General features: G+C 37.1%; 1 protein-coding gene across 4 annotated transcripts in view; it reads right to left on the minus strand.

Annotated features, from left to right (window-relative positions):
* LOC129270911 (epidermal growth factor receptor substrate 15-like 1) overlaps positions 1-15205 on the minus strand; it is a 39620-nt gene that overhangs the window by 4263 nt on the left and 20152 nt on the right. The window contains exons 9-21 of one of the 4 annotated variants that reach the window (XM_064106900.1): positions 14548-14717; positions 13400-13574; positions 12320-12484; positions 11487-11696; positions 10751-10795; positions 8793-8942; positions 7740-7925; positions 6820-6909; positions 6097-6187; positions 4875-5645; positions 4482-4558; positions 3719-4135; positions 2834-2865 (exon numbers count right to left, since the gene is read on the minus strand). In XM_064106900.1, coding sequence (XP_063962970.1) covers positions 2857-2865; positions 3719-4135; positions 4482-4558; positions 4875-5645; positions 6097-6187; positions 6820-6909; positions 7740-7925; positions 8793-8942; positions 10751-10795; positions 11487-11696; positions 12320-12484; positions 13400-13574; positions 14548-14717 — 2556 coding nt within the window. In that variant the 3' untranslated portion in view covers positions 2834-2856. The remainder of the gene's footprint in view (positions 1-2833; positions 2866-3718; positions 4136-4481; positions 4559-4874; positions 5646-6096; positions 6188-6819; positions 6910-7739; positions 7926-8792; positions 8943-10750; positions 10796-11486; positions 11697-12319; positions 12485-13399; positions 13575-14547; positions 14718-15205) is intronic. The other 3 variants (XM_064106901.1, XM_064106898.1, XM_064106899.1) reach the window with 3 other exon arrangements.

Consider the following 15205-nt stretch of genomic DNA (forward strand, 5'->3'; position numbering starts at 1 on the left):
ACTCTATTTGCACATTTGCCACTTCATATTTACAATGTAGTGCCGAGAAAAGACATGGTGCTTGACGCTTTCTACTTGAGCTTTTTAGGTTCATGCAATCTATCTACATTAATTGTTATACTTCTTCATCTATTTAAAACTGTACTATCGCTAATCATACTTGCAACCTAAATAAGCTCAACACCAAATTGCATGCAATATCAGATTTTGTTTAACAGCACAATGCAACTATAATGGCATGCCGAAAAGACATTTCAAAGTCATCCATTCAAAAAAGTTAGAATTAATGCTTTGATGTATACAGTAAACAGAAGACCCAAATTAATACTTTGATGTAAGTGAACTGTAGACCAAAATTAATGCTTTGATGGAACTTTATGGAAGTAAACTGAAGACCAATGTATAAAGGTACATATCCAAGGGGAAGGGGGGACACATGGGGCATAAGATCACCCTCTACACTGCACTCTTGTTGGCAACAAGTTGATACTCGGTCCCCCTGTTGTGAGATAGCACAAAACCTTTGATTCTCACTCTTACACCTTTGTCTTAATATTGTCCAATTACTGAACGAAAATCGCTGTAATACAGCGAATTGTGATTCCTTTATTTAGTTATTCATTAATTTATTTGATTTTTTTTTTTTTTTGGGGGGGGGGTGATCTGAAAACAAGTAAAATATCCTAGGTGGTATCGCTGGTGTAACACGATCAGTGATAACAGCATTCTTTAACAATGTGACCAAGAAGTGACTCATGATTTGTGGTATTTCAGAAAGGCCACGTCTATGTCTTCCTTCTGTTTGCAGGCGAAAATTGATTAACATTTGAAGGGAAAATGAACAGCATTGAATGTACATGTACTGTATACACGTCATGGATAGAACACACGCAAATTATACGTACATGTACAGTAATTCTATGAAATTGATCATGATCTAAAAATGATGCAAAATGGGTTTTTGTTCTTTTTTTGCAACACTGTACATACAAAGAATAGAGAGATATGAGGCATAAACGGTTAATCTACCCATTCCTTTAAAGTTAAACTTAACATGAGCATGAAATTCATGTGATTATGTTTCTTTTCCTTTTTTAAAGATTGCTCCAGTAAACAAAAACATGCATAAAGAATTGTTTAAACTAGATTTTCCTTTTCTATGTGAAATGTGTGTCATTCAATATTTTTTCACATTCACAAGCATAACTGATTACATCATAATGCACAATGTATTCTGTGCTATTCTTCACTTGTGTAATGTCAGTCATAATACATGCACTCTATCTTTATACATTCCACCACAACCTTTGATGACAAAGTTGTTTCTAGAACTACATGCACATTATTCAATGCAAAAGAACATTCATACAATGTATCTTTCCAATACTTTGATACAATAATATCTACATTAAAAATCACCACAGATATTTGTTATTGTGTTTGTGACAAGGTGCAACTTTGAGGGGATAAGTAACTATAGTGAATCAAAGTTTTAAAATGACTTTTAAACTCTATTTTTCGGATACAAGGAATAATTTATTGCAAAGTTATCACAGGGAAAAGTAGATTGCACAACACAATTTGTTTAATTTTACTGAAAGCTATATTAAGCTACATGTTCCATGCACTTTGATGATCAAACATTCTTGCATACAATTTATTACATGCTGCATGTAGTTTCAGAACATTCTCGTATGACAGAAAATATAGTTTCAACATTCAAACAGAAGATCTCCATACATACAAGTATATTCAACCTCAGCTTTATTTTATAGACAATAAAATTAATTGCTTTATTTGAAAATTCAAATATAGTTTGACTTTACAAATGATTAAAAGGGAAATTTTGTATAAAAATGTGGCAAAAATGGAAGGTACATGTACAATGTTAGAAGCAAAATAAGAAGTCAAAGAAAAATAAAAATCTGTTTTCTGGCTTCTTATATCTACATGTACATGTATATAAAGGTGATTCAGTGGTAACACTTTTTTTTTTGGGGGGGGGGGTGGGGTTGGAAATTGGTTTAGGTTCTTGATCTATTTTGGTTTAATCAATTCACAGATTGCATGTAACTCTCACTGGAACAAACATGTACATGTACGTATTTACTGGAAAAAAAGTACTTGTTTTTTTATGAAATAAGATATATTGAAATTTTTGAAAAGGAAAAGGGAAATGTACATGTACAGCAAAATAATACACACATGTAATGGTTAGTAGATTTATTTTTCTTTAATAAGAGGGAACGTTACGAAGAGTACACATATGTAGTGTGTTTAAAGGGTATAAATGAGTACATGATTATGAAACATACACGTGGAGTATGGAGTTTTAATAATCAAATATATGTACATGAGCAGGACCCCATACCACAAAGATTAGTGATGAATAGCTACTTCTGATTGGTTCCTGGGCCCGTCTTATGAAGAGTTGCGATTGATCTGATCAATCGCAACTATGGACAGCCAGCAGCGTCAACATATAAAATGCTTGTTTGTTCAAAAAAAATTCTAGATATGAATGTATATCTGTAAATTCATTGATTTCTTGACAATTTGGTGTGTTCTCCTTTGTTTACAAAGGACATTTCTCAAATTTCCTGTAGAAGAAATCATGACACTGATGGATTTCCATAGAGTAACGACTGATTGGATCAATCGTAATTCTTTGTAAGACAGGGCCCTGGTCAGTATTTTCAACCAAATGCGCATGTAACACTGATCTTAATTGGCCATTCGATCTTTGTGTTACGGAGCCCAGGTGATTATGGGATATTTTATGGAGCACATAGCAGAGGAAGATGGGTTAAAAAGTTACAGATGAAACTCTTGCCTTGGTCGCGATTAGTAACGCTCTCACTGCTCCTGTCGTACAAAACATTGCAGAAAAGGCGCAGCAAAATTAGAGTTAGAATGAAGTAAAAAAAAAAATCTGGTAAAGGTGCTATGATTAATTAAGGATCCTTGTTATTATTATTATTATTTCTAACATGAAAGCATTAAAATTTGACATAAGTGGCTGAATTAAGCCTGCATATATTTTTTTTACTGAAATATCTATTTTCAATATTTGAATCCATTGTTACATGAAATAAATGAGTAGATCATTAGTGTAAATCATGTGAAGAACATGGATTAATATCTAGTATTTTTATCCTTGGGCAAAAATTTTACAACCAGACTGTCAGAATTAAGAACCCCCCCCCCCAAATTTTTTTTCCTTCATCTATACTACTTTGTGACTTAAAAGATGACATCTACATCTTTAGAATGAGCTTTCTATGAGCACATAACGAAATACATGTCCAAAATGGTTAACACAATCAAATGAAACTCTTGTCGTGTAAAACAGGAAGGATAGTCCAAGAAAATAATAATGAACTCAACAATTCTTATCATAAATGTATATTTCCTCTCTTAGATGGTGGAAGTGATTTGTAACTGATGTTCCATAATTTCAATAACATACATGCTACACTAGTTGACAAAACATCTTAACATCTCTCAATTAGATGCATCACTATAAGGATTAACATGCTACTGTACACACATTAACATGCTACCGGTGTAAGTTATTGTTAAGCTGTCCTAATTCAAACCAATTGCTAGATATTCAGGTAAAAAGACAATGTCTATAGATGGGCATCTACTCTTGTATATGTTTTAGAATCATTACGAAGGAAAATAATTTGAATATTCAGAGGGGGTAGACACTCACCTTAGCACCACCGAAATCAGCAAAGTTTGCCAGTGGATCTGAGCCGCTATCAGTTTTGCCACCAGCACTGCCACCGAACGGATCTCCTCCCCCTGAAAATGGGTCACTTCCTCCCCCAAAGGGATCAGCACCCCCTCCCGATGGGGCGAAGGGATCGTTAGAGCTGTTGACCTTACCCCCTGACCCGGTGGATGCAAAAGGGTCGTTGGTGGTGGAGGAGTCGGCTTTGGCAAAAGGGTCGGTGGAGTCAGAGGAGAAAGCCTGGAAGGGGTCGCTGGCGTTGGATGTAGTACTAGGGGAGTTGGAGGCAGGTTTAGCGGAGGAAGAACTAACCCCTCTGCTTTTCTTTGGAGGTAACGCTGGGGTGTCCTCCTGTCGGCTGAAAGGATCGCTGCCAAACGTGTCAGTACTGGAGCTCTGGGAACAAGTCAAGAAGATCATACACAAACAACTAAGTGAATACTTCATCATCACAATCAAACACATTCTTAGTTTTGGAACTTCTGAAGGATCCAATGCATAGAAGAAAGAGTAGTGATTTCACGGTACACCATGTATTTTTTCGTGGGCATTGTTGAAACTTAATAGTACAAGACTACAATCATGGTTATCTCTCACTTTATTTCAAATATTAGTGCATGAAACAGCCAGACACTTGTCCAACAAATCTCACCTGGGCTCTGCTGCCCTATTACACTCATCCTACAAATGATTTGATATGGTTTCCTAGTTTAGGGGTTAAGGGGAAGATTAATCATCTTACCTTGCTGAATGAATCTGCCTTAAAAGCACTCCCTCCAAATGGATCTATTGAACCAAATGGATCACTCGATGATTTACCTGAGAGACGATGATACAACACAAAACAAATATATCATTATTAGAATGCAAATAAATGTTGCTAGGAATGTCACAAATAGTATTGAGGGCAAAGAAAATATCTCAGTAAAGAGGTTTTCATGTATGGATTAAATTCATTATACGGAAGAAAACAAATTTCTGTCTCTTCCAGTGTATGATCTAAGAGTGCAAATTGCTATGCAAGGTTCTAATGAAACACATGAAGGTGTCATATTCATGTCATGCAAAGAATGATGAAGAAACAAGCTTCCTCTTTCGTAGAGTAGAAGATACTTCAGGATTATAGAGGACTTACTTTCTGCATTTCCATTAGTTAATCCTCCTATTGATTCAGAAGCAAATGGATCATTTCCTTTAAACGGATCATCAGAATTTGTTGAACCTGCAAATGGGTCACTAGCATTTGTACTACCCGCAAAAGGGTCATCACCCTTGGCTGACTTAGAACCGAAGGGATCATTGCTGTTTGCCGAATTGGATCCAAAAGGGTCATCACTGTTTGCCGACTTGGATGAAAATGGGTCATCACTTTTTGGAGACTTTGATGCAAAGGGGTCATCGTTTGATGCAGACTTTGATGCAAAAGGGTCATTACTCTTGGCTGCATTGGACGCAAAAGGGTCATCAGTTTTTGCAGGCTTGGATGCGAATGGATCGCTGCTTGATGTCGATGTTTTAGATGCAAACGGGTCATTACCAGTTGTTGTACTTTTAGCTGTGAAAGGATCACTGTCTGTTGTCGACCCTTTAGAAGCGAATGGATCACTCTTATTGTCTGACGACCCTGATCCAAAGGGGTCACTAGATTTTGAGGCAAACGGATCACTGCCTACAAACGGGTCTTTCGATGTTGTTGTTGTTGATCCTCCAAACGGGTCAGACGACCCAGGTGACGATGATGAGAAAGGGTCGTTGGAATTGTTAGCAGATCCACCAAATGGGTCTTCAGGGTTTGTGTTGGCTCCTGTGCCAAACGGATCATTCTTGAAAGGATCTCCGCCGAATGGATTGGCTTGAAAGGCGTCGCTCTTGAATGGATCTCCTCCTTCTGACTTGAAAGGATCAGCTGTTTCAAAAATTAAAAAAAGATTGGCTAAGACGTTGGGCAAAATGAAAAGCTAAGACAGTTCTTATCTACTTACATGCAAATGTAAACACCTTCAACATCTAGCAATTCATTGGTTTCACTAGCAATGTCTGATCATACTCAACTACCAACTGCAAATAATAAAAGTTCAACCCTAACTGTCACTTAAGTGACATGGGGGCCAAGAAATTAGTCAATTCAATTTTTTTTCTCTTTTTTTCCTTTCAATTTCATTCAAACTCATCTGTTTAACCATCAAAAACAAATTAAACAGATTGTATATTTTAAAAATACGATTGTAAGGTGACCCCCCAGAAATCAAAGTTATAAAAAGAGGCCATCAAATAATAAAAATATAATAGAAAAAAATAATACAGAAACATATCTCATCTCATATCTATCTCCATCTCATAAAAGTATGTCTACTTACAGTCTTTGAAAGGATCTTCTGACTGGAAAGGATCTGAGGACGTTATTTCCCCCATTCCAGCAAATGGGTCCTTGGATTTGAATGGATCATCCTGGTTGAAAACAATAAAATAGAATAGTAAGATGACAACAAAAACCAGAACCATTCGAAAAACCGATATCACATGCAGAAAACTTGCATTCTATACTGATATTTGAGGTATTCATGCAATTGGCTTTTTTTCATTGAATTGTTTTGAAACAAATTCAGAACTTTATCATCCCTGTATGGGAAATCCGACGATCACTGCTGCATAACAAATTCAAACAGTTACAACAGAAATTAAGTTTACAAGTGAGATCACATATGTAAATCAGTAACATGGCAAAAGATATATTTCTTTAGTTTTAATGTCAAATGCACACTTTTAACATTTTTGCTAAAATAAAATTGGTGTCCTACTAGTCACATTTATCATTATCAAGAATATTACGCACTACTATCGTTCCTATTGTTGTGCAATCGGTTACAATTGACCTTTCATAGCTGATCGCAAAAAATGCTCAGCCATCCAAAATTTCTGGTACAATTACGACGATTGCTGTGGCTGACCTCAAGATCTGATAAGATCTGACACAATCACTAAGAATACTCCACGATTTAGACCACGGTGTTGTATCGTGGTGCGAAACGTGACTGGGCACTAGGAATAAATGGTATTATGAATAAAGAATAAACAGGTACCTTATCATCAGCAGTGTCTCCCGTCTTACTATTGATCTCTGATCCTATGCTGAATCCACTCAAGCTACTCACAGGACTACTGCTACCAGCCTGTTATTAGAAGAGAGAGAGATAGATACAAAGGATCCTATCACTTGAAACAGATAACATTGGATGTAAATACAATTATATATAGATGTACGACTTAATGGTCGCACTTAAATACCTAGCTGCATGCCGTATAAAAGACGTCACCACATTGGTCAGATCATGCCAAGAGGACGCGCACTACTGCATATTGATCAATTAGACTGCGCATTGCATATCAGGTATGCAAATTAAGTGCAACTATAAGTCATACTTAACTCTTTGTGACCCCCCCCCCCCCTGATTTAGTTCTGGCTGTGAATTTGAATAATGGAAGAATCTATATCAAAATAATGACAAAAAAATGGAATCCATACTTTGTAAGAATAAGATATCTGAAATAGTTATTCTCTGAAAATTCATCTTGCCCAATTGATTGAAAGAGGGCCCGGCAGCCATTGAGCAGCGCCAGATCAACGTTGCTCTATCCCTTATTGTTGAACGCCAAACAGGGTAGCAGGAACTCCCACCTTTGGTCTGACGCGGCCGGGGCTTGAACTCCCGACCTCCAGGTTGTGAGGCGGACGCTCTACCAACTGAGCCAACACACCGGTGAAAGGTAAATGCACCTAAAACTGGAATCACTCAAACGATAACAAAGAGAAAAATCTTCCAAAGGTCACATGCACTGCACACAGAAAGGCATGTGTGGGACTATACCCAAATTGTCAGTCTGACAGTTTCTGCTCTTATTTGTTATATTTTGACTGTTTCCAAGCTTTGATTATGTGGCATTGCCCCAAAGTATCCTCTCAAGTCAAGGTTAAGGTCGTGAACAGGAAGAGGGGACTTACCGTTGCTCGACTACTGAAGATATCGTCATGTGATAGACCAAACTTGTTGTCATTGAAGGTACCGAAGTCCTCGATCTGAGGTAGGGTACCGGTTGAGTTGGCTGTGTCTATGGCTTGACTGATCTGTGACATGGTTCCATTTAACTTGGTCTTGGTCTCTCGTAGGGATGCTAATTTTGTGTGAAGCTGAAAATAATGGAAGTATAATACCATGCAAAAGATGGGTAAATAGAAAGGTTATTTTAATGTTGGTCGGAGAATGTTGTTTTTTCTCATCCCCACCCTCCCAAAATGGATTATTAATAATAAATAATCCTTCTTGGGCCTTAGTCTTCGATCTCAGGGATGGTACTGGTTCAGTTCGCTGTGTCTATGGCTTGACTGATTTGGGACTAGGTTCCATTTAGTCTTGGTCTTACTCAGGGATGGAAGTTTTGTGTAAAGCTGAATATCATGGAAATACAATATAACAGATTGATTATTGTGCAATATGAAATTTTATCTTTCAGAGAGGCATATACATGCCTACAGACAAAAGGGAAGAACTCTTCTTTTGTGAACCCCTGACCAACATGCCTCTGTCTTATATTTCTCTTTGTCCTATTATGCACAAAGTATAGCATGATTTCCATTTGTAGAAAACATAGCAATACTTGATTTCATACATTGTAGTGAAATACAACTTGTGGTGAAATAGAAATCAATTCAAGTTGTAAATATACTACTTTTGCCCCGGAGCCCCGGAGAGTGTGTTATATCACAATAACTGGAAGATTAAAAAAATATGATGAAAAAAAAAAAAGATAAAGAGCGACGTGAAAAGGAAAATCAGTAAGACTAGGTATTAGTAAGAAGTAGTGCTGGGGAAAAGGAGCAGAGGAGAAGAAAAGGGTAGAGGAAAAAAGAGATTGATTTAACAAGAAAACTGGGAGAGAATAAGAGAAGGGGAATACAACAAGTATACAGAACAAAAAAAATAACATAAAATAAGGGGTAATAAAGACTGAAGAGAAAATGATTATAGATTTCAAAATAGAATTTGCATTTCTTTACCTCTGTGATTTGTTGGTTTGTTTGATTGAGATTCTCCTCCACTGTGGTCAGCTGGGACTTCCCCGTCTCGACCTGCTGCTCAAGCTGCTGCTCCTCCTTCCTCAAAGTGATCAGCTCTGACTGTGCTCTCTTCAGTTCTTCCTCTTGAGCCTGGGAGCAGCGAATTACCATCACACGACATGCCAGAAACACACCATACACCCAACAGAGTAAACATACAGAGTACATACACACATCACCAGAGGACAAACACACACCAACAGAGTACATACACACACCATTAGAGAACATACACACACCATCAGAGTACATACACACACCATCAGAGAACATACACACACCCAACAGAGTACATACACACACCCAACAGAGTACATACACACGCCATCAGAGTACAAACACACACCATCATAGAACATACACCCAGCATCAGAGTACATACACACACCCAACAGAGTACATACACACATCATCATAGAACATACACCCAGCATCAGAGTACATACACACCCAACAGAGTACATACACACATCATCAGAGAAATACACACACCATCAGAGTACATACACACACCATCAGAGAACATACACACACCCAACAGAATACATACACACCCAATCAGAGAACATACAAAAACCATCAGAGTACATACACACACCATCAGAGTACATACACACACCATCAGAGTACATACACACACAATCAGAGAACATACATACACAATATCACAAGGAGAAAAGGAATAAAATAGAAGAAAAAATAATTAGCATACAATGTGATCATAGCATCATCTCTCTATAGCTCTACTCATGATGCTCATCTATTGCAATTGTATCATAAGAGGTTGTTTCTGCTCATGATTCCAAGAACACTTTGCCAACAGTTTCACTTTCATCCAACCATCAATGTTGTAAAAGTTGTACATGCATTGCACCTTTACACATGATTGATATCACAAGATTGACGTATCAAACTCATGCACTCTGTATCCAAACACTTTAAAGTCTGGAAGATGAAACGATATTGATCAAACAAATCCTTGTAAAAATACAAGCCTTCATATCTTTGTTCGGACAACATTTTCATTTGTCTTAAAAAAATATATCTATCAAAATAGCTTAAATTTTGACATTTTGACTTGCAACCAGAAAATGACTCATTCTCATCATGTAACTGAAATTAGATAAAAAAGAATCTAAGAAGCAGAGATGTTTAACTACCGCTTGCCTGGCAGCAACTCTATCACCAGAATAGAAGTAACTTGGAATCAGACAGGAAAATTCAATTATTCTCTTTACAATTGCAAATGATGAGCATCTAGGATGTGTCTCAGGAAGCTGTTTCTAAGTTTAATACACATGACTGGTAACCTATTCTTGGGCTCTATGAGAAACTCAATTTTCTTCCTGTTTCAACATGTTTGTGGTGGGAGTGAATTCCATATTAAAACCCTAATCAACTGTGGACTGAGAAATAAACTTTGCATTTGGATGCTTCCAAACTACAAGAATTTTAATCTATAAAGTTTGGAATTCAATGGCAGCTTAGGAATCAAAATTGTTGAAAATGTGATTCAGCACCAAAGAATAGGGAGCTGTTTTCATAAAGCTGTACGTGACTTTAAGAACGACTGGTGAACCTTTCTTACATGCTAAATAATCACCACTGAACATTTCGATCTAATGGTGAATATATCATTTAGTAAAACATAAGAAAGGATCACCACTTGTTCTTAAAGACACTCTTAACTTACAAACAGCTTTATGAAATGGCCCCAGGTCACCAGTCAAGTGTAAAGTTACACATAACTTCCGAACAGCTTCATAAAACACCCTCTTGTTACATAAGCATCTCTTAATCAAACATGCCTAGCATGCAAACTAGTCATTCAAACATGCTGCCTTATAAAAAAAAAGTTCTCTTCTCATCATGGCCGATTGCATCGTCATGCCCGTTACCTTGGCAACAGCTTTCTTTGCTTCTTCCCCCTTGAGCTTTTTCTTCTAAAAAGTAGAAATTAGTAAGATGGAGAAGGGCTATGATTGGGGGTAGGACAGGGGCTGATCCATACGCTGGCAATGTGGTATGGAGGTTTAGAAAATGTCAAAGGTCATTTGCAGTCAAACGTCATTAGCAGGCATCACAGACTTTGCAAGAGGAATTACATGAATTCTCAAATGAAGCGAGGCACGGTTTGGTGAAAAACTCTTCAAAACTGCACACGGATGTATGTTATATGTTATTTAGATTAAAAGCTACTTTTAAAAGTTCTATATGAAAGGATTTAGTGAATTAGCACAATGTGTGAGTACAGTGCAGGACTTGGGTGGGAGTTTATTAGAATGAAAAGGTCTATGGTATTATCAACATTATCATTTCCTATGAATGAAATATTACACCTTTTCTTTCCCATCAAAACCATTGCACAACTAGCATCCAATGGTGACTTGGTCCAATTTACTGAGCATGTCTAAAATATACAAGATGCCAAAATGGACCCCCAAAAAAGTCTATAAGCATCTATATAATCTTTCGGATAGGCCAATTTTCTGATATTTGCTTTTAGGATACCGAATTCCTAATTTGGTTATTTACAAAGAACCTTCCCTGGCGAGTTATTGTTGGTTCAGGGGTGACTGGTCACATATGAAATCCAGAGTCCTGTGATAATGATATAATTTCTACGCCATCTACCTTGACTGTGCTCTGCTGTGAACTAATCTGTCCTCTCAGCGAGTCGACACTCTTCTGTACTTCCTGACACTGGGACTGGACCTCGGTCAACAGCCCCTCTAATTTGGTCTTCTGTTGGTCCAGATCATCCAGTCTCCTCTGGGCTTCCGATTTCTGAGATTCTAGCTGCTTGACCTGGGCCGAGGATTTGTCCAGCTCTGTCTGTAGACCCTGAAATCACAAAAATAACAAAAACAGATTTAAATGAGTGAAAAGAATCGTACAGATTTAGCAGTTCAGGCTTACACTGAAACAAAAATCAGCGAAATTGATGCATGTGAGAAGGAGACTTGGCACACATGTATGTGTAACTCTATGATCATTAATTATCTACATTTAGATAGTGATTCTGATGTATTGATTCTATCGTTTAAAAGATGGAAATTTTGCAGCCCTTGAAGAGAGTGAAACAAAGTAAATTTGCAATTTAAAAAAATTTAAACAACATGGAAGATTGCTACAGACATACATTCAGTTTTGAAATATTGTATCATCACTCCCATCATCAAGTCCTGTATCTCCACTTGCTGAGTACGACAACAAGAACTCCTAGGCTCAGGTGCTAGTAATACTACATTGGCTTTTGCATCCTACCAGTTACGCATTCAAAACCTAGGTAGAGACTGGCTTGATTGATGCCTTGCCAGAGGACGTTGGGCAGCAGTGGTATTTGAACACACAATCCTCTGATTACAAGGCAATGAGTCAAAACCACAACACCAAGATATTTGCACCGAGGAAATTAAATGCTCTCCTAAACCTATATCAAAACGAGATGCAATTCATTGACAAACCTGAACTTCCATATTCTTCATCTTAATCATCTCTTCTTTCTTCTGTATATCCGTCTGTAGCTGTCCTTTCTCTTTATTGAGTGTATCAATTTCCTTACTGATAGCATCAAGCTCCTTGATTGCAGAGAAATCACCGGGCGCTCCTCCAGGTATCAATCCCATATCCTGAAAGAAATAATAATTTCAAATTTTTTCTACGAATATTCATGAGTATTTAAAATAGATCATTGGTATAATTGGTGCTCACATGATAAAATATAATTTTGCACTATATTTTCTGGGGAGACACTATTCAGACCTCAATGAATTGCTTGCGATATTGAAAAGTACCGTATACAGAGCTAAGGCTGAAACTCGGGCACAGGGAACAGCAGGTGGTCTCTACTGGGAAAACCCTTGTGGTGTAGCGACGCAGACACTGATCAGATTCCACTGAGTGCATTGGCTGATCAAATTTGGTTCAAAATGGGGATACGGACCAGTGGATCAATTTCTTGCTGAAGGAAATTATGCCATGGCTTGGATTCAAAACCAAAGTTTGGACGCTAATCAACAGGCCACAACACTGGACAATTAGATCACTCTTTCATAAAACTCAGTACCAATAACAAATGATAGAATTTGAGACACATTTGTTTTGGGCCGCTCCTGGAATACACAACATTAGGGCATTCTTTCAGAGAACCTTATGATAAAAAAAAAATCCTAGAATTTTATGACATATTTGTTCTTTGTCAACCCAGTGGCACTGTCACAAATGTAGCTAGTACCTTGCTACTAAATATAAAGTTTTATGAAACAGGGTATACATCACCAGGTACTTTTCACAATGTATAGAAAGAGGGAGCAATGAGACTTCACGCTACTTGTGTCCTATTGGATGAAAGAAAATTTCCTTTGAAATTTGGATGCCCTGAAGCAAAAGTTGGAATAATAATTGGAACCAAGCCCTTACTGAAGCTCTGTTATCTCTGAAGATGGTTCATGGTCTTTTACCAAAGACTGTTAAAGTCAAAGTATAGAATCCATCAGGTTATTAGCGCACACAGGAGCAACCACCATTCATTTTCTACTACTTACACCTAGAGCAGCAGCATCTGTTCCTCCTGGTTTAGGTCTAAAAGTTGGCGGTATCATCTCAGGAGTGAGTTGAGGTGGTGGCATAATACCAGATTTAGCTTGTTTGACTAGGTACATCGACAGCGCAAACTGATCAGAGTTTAACTGACCGGTAAGCTTGATATCACATAGATTCCTGCAAAAAACAAGCATTATGTTCTATTAATACTACAACATGATAGGTCTAGTAAGATTTAGCTGGTTCGACTAGTTACATCAACAGCGCAAACTGAACAGAGGTTGACTGACCAATCAGCTTGATATCACATACATGTAGATTCCTGCAAAAACAAGCATTATGTTCTATTAATACTACAACATCATGATAGGTTCAGTAAGATTTACATGTATAGCTTGTTTGACTAGGTACATGGACAGAGCAAACTTATCAGAATTCAACTGACAGGTCAGCTCGATATCACATTGATTCTTGAAAAAATAAACCATTAATATCCGTTTAATAAAAAAAATACTCAGAGATTTGTGTCGCATACACACTTAAACCACAACGTGACACCACAGTTTGAAATAGACTGGAGCTCAGGATACGGAGTAGTATAATATAAGGAGAAAAGGAGAGTCAAAAGTATAATGAAATATAGGGAAATCTACAAATATATTGTGACAGGAAAAACAATGAGTACAAAAGTTAAATGTGAAAGGAAGAACAATAGTAGCACTAATGTTGAATACTAAATGAAATGAAATATTATTGTATATTGTACACATCATTATTTTGTTTCGTTGTCACCAATTGGGCTGATTGGCTGCCTGCAGGGACTGGTCTTCTTATTGCTAGAGCTCCTGTGAATACTGAGCTGATTGGGCTTGTCCCTTAAATTGTTGGTGAATGGAGCAGCAAGCAAGAGGGTACCAAGCCTCATCAGGATGTAGATATGAATTCTGATGAGTGATGTAAAAATCTAATTTAAAAGCAAATGTCTGCGACTTTTGTATAGTGCCATTTTTAGGATTGTAGGTTAATCTGCAGATTTGGTTACATTTGCAGCTTGTTTATATATCAGATAACTGATGAGCGTTGGTGGACAGTGTGTACGCTCTACAGATCTACACTTTTATTATCATTGGTGGTATTGTAGAGCACCTACCAAATATGAGCAAGTGTTTGGTGTGGCAGCCCAGTCTCTAAAAGCGATTGCTTGACCTGATCACCGGTCAGGTAACCTTTGACCTCAGTGTCAAGTTGCTTGAACAAGATGTCGCAGTTGGCCTTCTCCTCTGTTGAAACGACCCAAGCAGCAGTGCTTCCAGCCCCAACCTGAAAAAAAATGATGTGAAAAGTAAATTAAGTTCTGGACCTCATAGCATTGATTTTGGAGCTGATTTATATTATGGATTGTATTCATTCATGTGTATGATTGATTGATTGTATTCATTCATGAATATGATTGATTGTATTCATTCATGTGTATGATTGATTGTATTCATTCATGTGTATGATTGATTGATTGTATTCATTCATGAATATGATTGATTGTATTCATTCATGTGTATGATTGAGTGATTGTATTCATTCATGAATATGATTTATTGTATTTATTCATGAATATGATTGATTGCATTCATTCATGAATATGATTGATTGATTGTATTCATTCATGAATATGATTGATTGTATTCATTCATGAATATGATTGATTGTATTCATTCATGTGTATGATTGATTGATTGTATTCATTCATGAATATGATTGATTGTATTCATTCATGTGTATGATTGATTGATTGTATTCATTCATGAATATGA

The sequence above is a fragment of the Lytechinus pictus genome, chromosome 11 (genome assembly GCF_037042905.1).
Source record: "Lytechinus pictus isolate F3 Inbred chromosome 11, Lp3.0, whole genome shotgun sequence".
Classification (NCBI taxonomy): Eukaryota; Metazoa; Echinodermata; class Echinoidea; order Temnopleuroida; family Toxopneustidae; genus Lytechinus; species Lytechinus pictus.